The following is a 13,059-nucleotide window of genomic DNA, read 5'->3' as shown; positions in this document are numbered from 1 at the left end:
CACCCATACACAGGAACATCAGGGCACTGCAGGTTCAGTGTGGTGGAGAGTCCTACATCACCAACTCCACCCATTCACAGGAACATCAGGGCACTGCAGGTTCAGTGTGGTGGAGAGTCCTACATCACCAACTCCACCCATTCACAGGAATATCAGGGCACTGCAGGTTCAGTGTGGTGGACAGCCCTACATCACCAACTCCACACATTCACAGGAACATCAGGGCACTACAGGTTCAGTGTGGTGGAGAGCCCTACATCACCAACTCCACCCATTCACAGGAACATCAGGGCAGTGCAGGTTCAGTGTGGTGGAGAGTCCTACATCACCAACTCCACCCATTCACAGGAACATCAGGGCACTGCAGGTTCAGTGTGGTGGAGAGTCCTACATCACCAACTCCACCCATTCACAGGAACATCAGGGCACTGCAGGTTCAGTGTGGTGGAGAGTCCTACATCACCAACTCCACCCATTCACAGGAACATCAGGGCACTGCAGGTTCAGTGTGGTGGAGAGTCCTACATCACCAACTCCACCCATTCACAGGAACATCAGGGCACTGCAGGTTCAGTGTGGTGGAGAGTCCTACATCACCAACTCCACCCATTCACAGGAACATCAGGGCACTGCAGGTTCAGTGTGGTGGAGAGCCCTACATCACCAACTCCACCCATTCACAGGCAGATGACATACAGAGAAAGATGGATAGAAACAGATGATGGGCATGTGTAAGAAACAGCAAGAGAGAGAGATGAAGAGAGGGGAATAGACAGAAAGAAAGGGAACGAGGGAGTGGAGAGAGAGAAGGTGAGAGGACTAGAGAGTGGGAGAATGTGTGTGTGTGTGTGTGAGAGAGTGTGTATAGACTAACACTCATCAAGGGAAAATCTCCAAGTGCGTAGGGCTGTGTATGGATGTGTCTCACATGCTGCGGCATGCAGACGGGGAGAATGTGTGGCTCATGGGGTTGGGGGGAGTGTATGAGCAGAGAGTGTACGAGGGGAGAGTGCACAGGGGAGAGTGCATGAGAATGTACGAGGAGAGAGTGCACAGGGGAGAGTGCATGGGGGAGAGTTTATGAGGGGAGTGTGCATGAGAGGGAGAGTGCATGAGGGGGAGTGTGCATGAGAGGGAGAGTGCATGAGGGGGAGTGTGCATGAGAGGGAGAGTGCATAAGGGGGAGTGTGCATGAGAGGGAGAGTGCATGAGGGGGAGTGTGCATGAGAGGGAGAGTGCATGAGGGGGAGTGTGCATGAGAGGAAGAGTGCACGAGGGGGAGAGTGGCTGAGAGGGAGAGTGCATGAGAGGGAAAGTGCATGAAGGGGTGAGTGCACGAGAGGGAGAGTGGATGAGAGGGAGAGTGCACGAGAGGGAGTGCACAGGGGAAGAGTCAAGAGGCAGAGAAACAGAGAAATATCAAGCATTGCGTGTGAACTCTGCGCTCTGTGTATATTATGTATACCTCTGCATTTAGGATTTATGCTGGAAGATAAATAATTACACAGCAACATGCAGTAAGAGAGTGAGAGATCGATGGGAAGAAGGAGAGATGGATAGATGATAGATAGATGTGTGCCCCCCCCCCAGATAAACAACAAAGCCACAGTGCGGTTTTGGTACATGTCTTTTATTTCATCCCACCCCTGCTTCAACTAATTACTGTACGCTTCATCACTCAAATCATCATCACCATCATCATCACCATCATCTTCCTCACATTTCACCCTGACAGCATTGTATTTACTCTTGTACTTTTCTTAAAATCTCATCTTTATCTCATAAAAAATAAACATTTTAAAGGAATAAATCAAACAAAAAGAAAAACAAACTCTTCTATCAATTCAAGGAAGATATACAGTATTAACAACATTATTATCATACCAATCAGGATTGCTAGGTCACTGTGTTTGTCATTAGCAGTATTAGTGTCAAGTTCTCTGTGAGTTTTTGCTTTGAGCATCACGTGTTTAATTATCATTGCATCAAGTTGACATCATCCATGTTAATATAGGCATGCAAATACGTTTCCCTGTGGTCATTCAAAACTGGACTGACACTGGGAACAAGGAAGGAGAGGGAGACCAAACAAGAGAGAGAGAGGGAGAGAGAGAAAGAGAGAGAGGGAGAGAGAGAGAGAGGGAGAGAGAGAAAGAGAGAGAGGGAGAGAGAGAAGATACAAAGAGAGGGAGAGAGGGATACAGAGAGAGGGAAAGAGAGAGGGATACAGAGAAAGGGAGAGAGGTATACAGAGAGATGGAGAGAGAGAGAGAAGGAGAGGGATACAGAGAGAGGGAGAGAGAGGGATACAGAGAGATGGAGAGAGAGAGAGAAGGAGAGGGATACAGAGAGAGGGGGAGAGAGAGGGATACAGAGAGAAGGGGAGTGAGAAGGAGTGAAGGATACAATGAAGGAAGTGAAGAACTAGGGGATGTTTATTGCAGAAAAAAAGCTAACGGCATGATTAAGATAAAGGGGGAGAATGGAGAAGGGTTCACGAAGGCTTATGAACTGTCAAAGAACGTAGTTATAAAGGGTGTAAGGCAAGAGGGACAGAGACACTGAGTGAAGGAAGGAGAGGAAGAGAAAGGGGAAGAGATGGAGTAAGAGAAAGAAGAGAACAACAGGAGAGAAAGCATGAGAGAAAAAACAGAACAGACAAAGGCAGACAGAGGGAATGAGTGAATGGCAGAGACTGAGTGAGAGCACACGTGTGTGTGGGGCGCACGTGTGTGGGGCGCACGTGTGTGGAGGGCCTGGAGGGTTTTCGATGGGGAGGGTGAGGGCCCGTGGATCGATGGCACAGCTGCGCGTGTGACGGGATCAATGGCGTCTTGGAAAACAACAAGGGTTGATATACGATATCACACACACACCATCACACTCTACCAGACGGTGTGTGAGTGTGTGTGTGTGTGTGCCAGAAAGTCTATAAGTGCTCTCTAGCTTGGCCTGAAATCAGATTGGAAACATAAATCGAGGACAGAGAGAGAAAGAGTGAGAGAGAGTGAGAGAGAGAAAAGTACGCTAAAGTTTTTAACATGGTTGCGATATAACAGTTAAAGTGTGTATGTGTGTGCGGCATTGATTGTAACTCAGCATTACCTGTCTAGGTAACCAAATGTTACAGGCACACACAGATGTGAGGTTTTCCTTCTCTAAAAGGCAGTCTGCACTAGCAGTCTACTGGCAGTGGCTTCACTGTGGATTTGGAAGTGGTAACAACACATACAGACAGTGTGGTGGTATTGGATATCAGACCAAGACAAGTTATTGATTGCTGATGACTAAAGCAGTCTTAAGGTTGTCCTAATGGCTCTTGTAGGTAAAGAACCCAGTGTACATGGACCAGCATTAATCTCACAGGCTGTGATAATGGCAGGAACGATGTGGGCGAGACCGTCCCCGTCTCTGCTCGCAGAAGAGTGTTCAGAAAGAGAAAGGAGGTGCTACCAGATGAAAGGAGTGGAGCTAAGCCGTCTCCCTCTCTGAAGAAGAACAGAAACCCGTCGAACGTTTTACTCCTCATCATCCTTGGCCACCTGTTTAGCCCCTTCAGACATACAAAGCACATATAGGAGAAAGGGAGAACACACACACACACACTCACACACACACAAACACACACTCTCACACACACACACACACACACACACACACACACACACACACACACACACACACACACACACACACACTCACACACACACACACACACACACACACACACACACTCACACACACACACACACACACACACAAACACACTCTCACACACACACACACACACACACACACACACACACACACAAACACACTCTCACACACACACACACACACACACACACACACACACTCACACACACACACACACACACACACACACACACACACACACACACACACACACACACACACAAACACACTCTCACACACACACACACACACACACACACAAACACACTCTCACACACACACACACACACACACACACACACACTCACACACACACACACACACACACACACACACACACACACACACACACACACAGCCACACAGGAGTGGGACGCAAGCCATAGGCGCGTTGCAGAGGCAGACAGCTAGACAGAGGGTGTTTCCCGTGGGCAGAGACACTAGCATCATCTATGGTGAGTAGCCACGTTGCACTCAGTGCCTACTCTGCTTCTCTAACACATACAACATCAGACATGTTTTGCTTTTACACGATTTGGGGAGGGGGGAGGGTGTGTGCAGGGTCGGGGTGGGGGGCACAAGAACATCACACACAGGATCACAGTGACAGACACAGATGCACAGGCATACACATACAAACACACACACCAACAAAACAAAACAATGCATATCAGTACAAAAACTCCCACGAACACATAGGTAACCGACATATAAAGTGAGCGGAACACGAGCGTGTGCCCTTCTGAATGAATGTGCGTGAACTCTTGGCGCTGCAGTAATGAAGGCAGACACATGCCTAGTACAACCAAACAGAACCGGCCTGCAATGATAGAAAAATAAAATACTATGGCAGAATCCTTTTCCCCCAAAAAATACACTTCAGCAAGCGCGATCTGAGCAGGTCCGTCCTTGTTAGGGTCCTCTGGCAACATGTTAAATCAGTCATAGTTCCTCTGGAGAGTTCTCTGGATGCTGGAGAATGCCAGGGTGGCCCGATGAGGGGGGGCCCGTTCCCGTAACACGCTCGTGCGAAATAGTCCAGTTTCCATCTCAAAGAAGAGTCAGTGATCATTTAAAAACAGGCATGGATTGATGATCATTTACTGAATCAACAAAATAAGTAAATTAATACAAAAATAAAAGCTAATCATTGGTCTTAATGAGCTCCAAGAAGAAAGTGGTAAAAACGCAGGAGGCAGAAGGACACATTTCAAGGTTGCGCAACATGCTTTGGCCAATGGGTCCGTCCTCATTTTTCTCTCTCCTTGATGCAAACAACAAAAATAAAGTAGTCCTCCCCTCAAGAGAAAAGACTGACAAAAGGGATTCTGGGATCTCCAGAGTCCACTCTTAACTTTGCAAACACTAGTCCCATTGAAAACCAACTACAGTGATTTTCTACAGCTTTCCTAACTACACTCGCTCACAACTGACACTCGCACATACGTGTAAATCACAAACACACCCTAATGGTCCATAGTTAGACATCTTATTGTCCTCCTGATTATATTTGTTTTTTTAAAAATCTTTTTTTTTTATTCCAGGCTCAGTTTTAAATAACTAAATAAAGATATTCTATTTTTAATATTTTCAGATCGGGAATGTGCATCATATATCCCCTGAAGAAACCAATATATTTACTGCCTTTAGGTCATACCTGCATACATAGCAAAGATACTTTTCAATGAGGATGTTATTAACTGTGTGTGTGTGTGTGTGTGTGTGTGTGTGTGTGTGTGTGTGTGTGTGTGTGTGTGTGTGTGTGTGTGTGTGTGTGTGTGTGTGTGTGTGTGTGTGTGTGTTTGATCTACTACTTGGTATTTATTTATTCTCTATATTGTAGTGTTTGGTCTGTAGGATTGTTATTCACAGCAGAACAGTACCAGAGCGAGCAGTGTCTCTCTCCTCCACGTCTGTCACTGATGGAGGGAATTATTCACAGATGAGAAAGAATGATTCTGGAGCGAAAAGACAACGCTGACCTGAGAGCGGAAAAGGAAAGGGAGAATGAAATAAAGAAGAAGGGGAGAAAAAGGTGAGAGAGAGAGGAGAGAGAGAAAGAAAGAAAGGACAGAGAAAGATGGAAAGGGAGGGAAGGAGTGATAAAAGAGAAGCAGATAAATAGAAGGAGACAGAGGCAGAAGGAAAAAATGTTAATAAGGTAATGTGTCAAAAAGTGAGTATACTGGAGCATACTGAAGTATACTGGACTATACTGGGGTATACTGGGATATACTGAGGGCTGTAGCTCAGTATTATTATATACTCATTACATACTACATGTAGAATACTACAACACAGCATTTTACACCTAGCACACTACAACACAGCACACTACACCTGGTACACTACAGCACAGCATATTACACCTAGCACACTACAACACAGCACATTACACCTAGCACACTACACATGACTGTGACACACTACACTACAACAAAACATATCACAGTACATTACCACAGCAAACTACAGTCAAGCACACTACACCACAGCACACTACACCACAGCAAACTACAGTCAAGCACACTACATCACAGCACACTACACCAAAGAAAACTACAGTCAAGCACACTACATCACAGCACACTACACCCAAGTTCACTACACCACAGCACACTACATCACAGCACATTACACCACAGCACACCACACCACAGACCACTACACCCAAGTTCACTACACCACAGCACACTACACCACAGCACACTACACCACAGCACACCACATCACAGCACACTACACCACGGCACACTACATCACGGCACATTACACCACAGCACACTATATCACAGCACACTACACCACAGCACACTACACCACAGCACTACAACTCTACAGCTCCATTAACATGAATGAAACCTGAACTGCTCCAGTCTTCCACTACTGAGCCCTCCCACCTGCAAACCAACGCTCTCTGAATACCACGCTCTTCTGTTTATGTATGTGTGTGTGTGTGTGTGTGTGTGTGTGTGTAAGAGGGCACACTCACATCTCTATTCAGAGTGAGGACTGTCTACCACGATGTGTGGTTTGGGTGATGCCGTTGCACTCTTAGATACGTATGTGTTAATCGACTTCTCCTGCCAAAACACAATGCCCAAATAAGGCCAAAGACCACAGGCGTTAGCTCCAGTGTAAACAAACACATGTACACAAACACATATACACAGAGGGGGAAGGTCAGACTGTACCTCCACCAGCTGGTGCCAATGCTCAATGGGCTTGCGAGGGTTGGCCAACATGGCTGCCCAGTGCTCTCTCCCGGGTCCTTCAACATCGCTGCCAACACGACACATGCCAATCACCTCGTTATGACCAATACTGAGAGAGAGGGAGGGAAAGGGGGAGGGAGAGAGACAGGGAGGAAGAGAAAGGGGGGGGGATAGAGGAATAGAAGGAGCAGGAGAGAGAAGGAGTGAGGGAGGCAGAGGGAGAAAAAGAGCATTTCACAATCCCATAATTACGTGGACAAAGGCTGAGAGATCACATAATTACAGAGACAAACAGGATTCTGCGGGAAAGATGGATAGAGGTATATTCCAATTACTGAATTAGCCACATAAACAGGAGGAGGGCAGAGACAAAAACACAAGAGACGAACAACACAGAAATACTGTATCATAGCCACATAATTGCTGTGGAAATCCTTCACAGAGGACAGAGGAATTAAGCGATGACACGTCCTCTAATTACGGAGCAGCACAGAGAGGACAGAGACGGACCAGGCAGGACAGATATGTTTCCATCAACTAATTACCCATGAGGAGAAACCGACTGTACGTGGTCCAGTTACCAGGCCCAAATTTCTATGCAATAGTTAGCATTCCTCTACTGATTGCGTTATGCACGATAATGAAAAACCAATGAATGTGATGCCCCCTGGAGGTCTTTTGGGGGGGGGGGGGGGGTCAGGGGCTTACATTTACATTTACGGCATTTAGCAAACGTTCTTATCCAGAGCAACTTACAAAGTGCTTTGCATCTGATCACAGAATTCATCGTCGGTAGTAGTACGGATAGGCCAGAATTCAAGATACCATTGAGTCAGACTACTACTAAACTACAGGAGTCAATGTCATTACCTAGTGTTTTGAAAGTTAGACATTTGCCAAGAAGCGCAAATAACCATAGACAGACATACAATTTAAGAACAACGGCAAGTGGTATCAGCTGAGTTAGTGCTCTGGTAAGAACTCAACAAACAGGTGGGTCTTCAGTCTACGCTTGAAGATACCAATAGACTCTGCAGTCCTAGCAGCTAATGGAAGATCATTCCACCATCTTGGAGCCAGGACGGAGAATAGTCTAGAGCTTTGTCTTCCATGAGACTTTAAGCATGGAGTTTCAAGTCGAGCCAAGCTTGAGGTTCTGAGTGTTCACTGTACGGATCGGCTTTTGACCATGGACATCATGTAGGGAGGGGCCAGTCCATTTTTGGCTTTGTAAGCAAGCATCAAGGTTTTATATCTGATGCGTGCCGCTACTGGAAGCCAGTGAAGAGAGCATAGCAGAGGAGTCACATGTGAGAACTTGGGGAGATTGAAGACCAGTCATGCTGCCGCATTCTGAATTAGTTGTAGGGGTCTGATGACCCGTAGAGGAAGACCTGAGTGGGGCGGTATTGGTGGTAAAACAAGGTATTCCTAGCGTAGACAGATAACATGCTCTTCTTGATAGCTCACACTGAATTGAATTGCACACCCAGTCAAAGCTATACTTTGTTTACAAACACAAAACATACACACATGTGTGCGCGCTCACTCATACGCAGTCACGCTCATTCACTCATTCTCTCACACGTTCATAAAAGCACAACAAAGTCAAGGTGGTTCTTCCCGTTCTAAACTACTGTACACATAATTCTTCTGAATAGAAAAATAACATCACACATGGAATCTATGAGCCATTACACATATAGATTTTGAAATCTTCAACACGAAAATTCTTTCCTTCCTTATCTACAACGCAATTATGCACGTCACAACACACATACCAATCCGTCTACTACGCGATTTAAAAATGCAATTCCATCCTGACTCGTAGTGTCTCTATAACTGATAGAAACGTCAATAAACTGGTAGCGAGAATAGTTGTAAGAATAATGCTGACGATCTCTGAGTCTGTGGCCCACGTGAGTATTGGTGTAAAGGTGCGCTGCCCAAATGTCAGAAATTAATCTGTGCTAAACACATACATTTACATTACGGGCTTTTAGCACACTTACAACGACTTACCAAGTGCTTTGTATCTGTTCAAATAATTCATCCTCGATAATAGCAGATAGGCCAAAATTCAAAATACCTTTGAACCAGACTACTACTAAACTACAGGGACCAATGTAATTACCTAGTATTTTGATTAAAAACAGGCCCACTTAAACACGAGTTAAACTTTTACCAAGAAGCGCAAATAACCATAGACAGACCAACAAATTTCAGAACAGAGAATAATCTGGAGTTTTGTCTTCCGTGAGGCTTTAAGCGTGGAGTTTCGAGTCGAGTCATACCTGACTTTACATTCCTAATGCTGGTCAGAAGCAAAATGATATGTACTGGTGCAGTGGATAAAGAGAAGTACGAACAAACTCTTTGATTAACAGCAGTAATGTAATAGCACTCGACTTAATCCAATACAAACGCATCCCGTTCACATTAGTAGTTATCCGTTACATTTCCAGTAAATGTAATGCCAGGCAGCATAGCACGAGTCCTAAAAGTCGTACCTCAAACACATCACACCTTTCTTTATTTATTCCGTGGGCAGTCGTGGCCTGTTGGGTAGGGAACTGGTCTTGTGACCAGAGGGTCGTGGGTTCGATTCCCAGACCTGAGGCCATGACTGAGGTGCCCCTGAGCAAGGCCCTTAACCCTCAATTGCTCACTTGTATAAAAATGAGATAAAATGTAAGTCGCTCTGGATAAGGGCGTCTGCCAAAAGCCATAAATGTAAATGTATTCCTTTCAGTTAAGACGTTGAAGTGCAGCACACACTGTTGAAGACTGCGGGTGGGCTGCATTAACGTTATGAACAATTCCTCCGTAGCAATCTGCGGGCTACCGAGGAGTGTCGTTAGTGTGGACGCGCCTCACGTGAGATGAAAGCGTGAGCTCACACGAACACGCCCCGGGAGCTGGCACGCCGATCTCTAATAGAAACGCGGCTTAAAATAGCACATTTGCGCGTGCTCGTCGAGCGCCAGATGTTTAGCAAATCTACTAAAAAGACAGAATTTTTTTTTTTTAAGAGGCCAACTTGCTGTCTAGAAAAGGGGACAGGAAGAAAGAATGCCACGACGAGACGAACCACGCCAGCGTGCACTGTAGCCCCGCAGGTCAAGAAACCCGGGCTGGGTCACACCGTGTTTCTCTGCAAACATCACTGCCATTAGTATTAGCATAAGTCATGTTTATTCATGAGGCGCCTGTCGCTATGCAAAGCATCGCTGGGGCACAGGGTTCCGTGTTCAACAGCACAGCAACAAACACAGCAGTGCAGGAGGAATTCTAACTAGGTCTCGCAAAGCGTAGGTTACCATGCAGCAGTACCCCGTCGGGACCCGAGGTCCTGCTGCCTGCATCACATCACCCGCTAACGACACTGAATACCCTCGCGAGACATCACATTGTTTAGCGAATGTTAAGTGAAACAAACACTATGTCCTTATGCTCATGGGAGACTTTCTATACGAAGAGCTTGCACGGTGCACATAGATATCAGACGCTCCAGGTCAGACACTCGCGAGATTTTCTCATGGGAGATACTTTGCTGTAAACGAACACGACTTCCATCGACAAAAGATCACCCCCCTCTGCGATAGGCAATACAGGGCAATTATCACTTAACAAGCATAGATTTAACACACGTGTAGGTTAAACACCTGCATAGTTAAACACCTGTATAGTTAAACACGTGTTGTTTTCGTTCGTCCACATTTTAAACAGCTACATTTACAATTCACATTCCAATTCAGGGTCGCAGGGGCAGCGCAGGACACACGCAGGCACGTGGGACGAAGCACACGCAGGCACCGACAGGACATGCACACTGCACGCGGCCCGCCTGTAATCAAACCCACGTCAGCCGGCATTCGCGCTACTGCCACCATGACAACATAATCAAATCCGATCAGGGGCGCAGATGGCACTGGGGACCCGGGGGGGGGGGGGGGGGGGGGGGGGGGGCATGTCCCCTCCAGATTTATATTGACCCCATCTGAAATCTAGCATCTACAAGCATAAACGTATATATTGTACAGCTTGGTCCCCCTCACTTCAGAATTTCCATCTGCGCCCATGAATCCAATACAACTCCAACAGAAATGAACTGGTTCATAACCTCACATATAATCTTTATAGTCTTTGTGATTAACAGAAACATAGAAAACTGTTTCAAAAACAATAAAAAAAATTTTTGATCTCCCTAATATAACGTCCTTCATTCAGCCCAGTGTCACCAGCACAGCCAGGAATTAATTTTAGGGGAGTTCAGATAAAATGCTACTGGGATGCTATCAGCATACTGTAGAATCATGACCTTTAAGGATGTTTCAGGGACCTCCTTCAGGGTTTTAGTGATGGGCTGTGGACAAGTGTTTCTCACACTTGTCCCCTGTGTGCTCTTTCATTGTAAGTGCACATGTAGTTTAAGTTTCACCCCAATTAGTCCTCCACATTTACTCATCTGTTCAGTGAGAACACACTCACACACATGATCACTAGGGGGCTGTGGTGCACACATGCCCAAAGCACAGTTGGGGTTAAGTTTTATGTTACTGCTGTATTTATTTATAAGCGGATTTATTTTTTATTTTTTTTACTTATTCAGTTGTTGATATTGTTGATAATGTCATTATGGTGATGGTGAGAATGATAATGGCAATAATGGTAACGATTATTATTATTGTTCTTATTATTATGGTTATTATTATTATTGTTAGTATTAATTTTTAATTTTAATTTTATGATTGTTGTTATTGTTATTAAGTTGGCTTGTATTGTTAGTGTGGTTTGTCTTTTTGGACCCCAGGAAGAATAGCAGCTCTGAGATAGCAGCTAATGGGGATCCTAATAATAAAACTAATAAAACCTTGCTCAAGGGCACTTCAGTCATTCCCGGGGAATCAAACCCATGACTCTCCTGTCCCAAGACTGGTTCCCTAACCACCAGACCATGACTGCACATTGTACACTAGGAATGTTGAGCAGAGCTGTAGGACAAGTCCAGACTGAGTTGTTGAGACTGAGGAGCAGAAGCTTGTGCCTCTCATGCAGGAAAAATATGAAACCCCAGATCTTTTCAGATCATTTTACACATAGTGTTGACTGCAGTGTTTTACACTTGCAGGTCATACAGAATCAATCACTCTGCTTTGCATACCAGTCATAGTCCATGACGGCGATGACGAGGGCCACGTTCTCCATGTTCTCGTTGGGGATGTCGAAGACAAGCGCCTCATTGTACGTGGGGTTCAGTGTGTTCTTCTTAATGGAGGTTTTCCTCTTCTTCAGTCTACGGCCTTCACAAACCAGGGAGGCCTTGACATACGGATCTGAGAGAGAGAGAGAGAGAGAGAGAGAGAGGGAGGGAGGGAGGGAGAGAGGGAGACAGAGGCAGTCAGGAAAAGAGGGGGTGGGTTGAATAGGAAGACAGGAGGGAAAGAGAGTCATAGTGAGAGAAGGAAACAGACAATTGTACACAATCTGACAATAACACTAGTGCTAATGTCATTAACAGTGTCAGTAATTACAGTCAAAGCAATAACAGTTACAGTAACTAGCATGCCTAGTCTAGCACAGGTCTAGCATGAAAGTCACCTCATCAGAGAGACCAGCATGAAAATGCTGCTTAATTAAGTCCTCAGAGACAATTCATTATTTCATTAGTCTGATGCAGCCTATGATAATTGAATTAACCAACACTGATTGCAGTTGTCTCCCGTCCATCAGACACTGGAGGTTTGTGACATGGTTTGAGTCATGGGCTTCGTTAGGGGTGGAGTTTCGTTAGTCACTGAGTGTTGTTAGGGGTGGGGTGTTGTTGGGGGTGGAGCCCTAATCCATCTCAGGCTGATTAGGACAGTGCTCTGTAGTCTTACATGGTAATATGTTAGTTTTAGTATGGGCCGAGCTCCTCCTCTTAGATGCTCTTAAACTATGCACATGCATTCTAATAACTCTTTTTTCTTGTTTCTCCTGATCTCTTCTGATCATCTCTGTTAAATGAAGCCATGTGTTTGTGGGCCATCCATCGCCTCTTTTCTCTTCTTAAGGTACTTTTGTGCTTAATCACCACCGCTAAAATTTTAATGCTTAACTAACATCCTGCCCGTTCTGGGCATTCTAGAGGAATACACACGTGGTT

At 45.5% G+C, this 13,059-nt stretch overlaps 1 protein-coding gene across 5 annotated transcripts in view; it reads right to left on the bottom strand.

Moving 5' to 3' along the window:
- Positions 1-5,407: 5,407 nt before the first annotated feature.
- Positions 5,408-13,059, bottom strand: part of syt3 (synaptotagmin III) — a 34,878-nt gene continuing 27,226 nt past the window's right edge. For all 5 annotated transcript variants that reach the window (XM_076996586.1, XM_076996584.1, XM_076996585.1 and 2 more), the window contains exons 9-12: positions 12,076-12,247; positions 6,891-7,020; positions 6,689-6,779; positions 5,408-5,678 (exon numbers count right to left, since the gene is read on the bottom strand). In XM_076996586.1, the coding sequence (XP_076852701.1) occupies positions 6,693-6,779; positions 6,891-7,020; positions 12,076-12,247 (389 nt within the window). In that variant the 3' untranslated portion in view covers positions 5,408-5,678; positions 6,689-6,692. The remainder of the gene's footprint in view (positions 5,679-6,688; positions 6,780-6,890; positions 7,021-12,075; positions 12,248-13,059) is intronic.

Source organism: Brachyhypopomus gauderio, chromosome 2 (assembly GCF_052324685.1).
Source record: "Brachyhypopomus gauderio isolate BG-103 chromosome 2, BGAUD_0.2, whole genome shotgun sequence".
NCBI lineage: Eukaryota > Metazoa > Chordata > Actinopteri > Gymnotiformes > Hypopomidae > Brachyhypopomus > Brachyhypopomus gauderio.
This window is presented reverse-complemented; position numbering and strand designations above follow the sequence as displayed.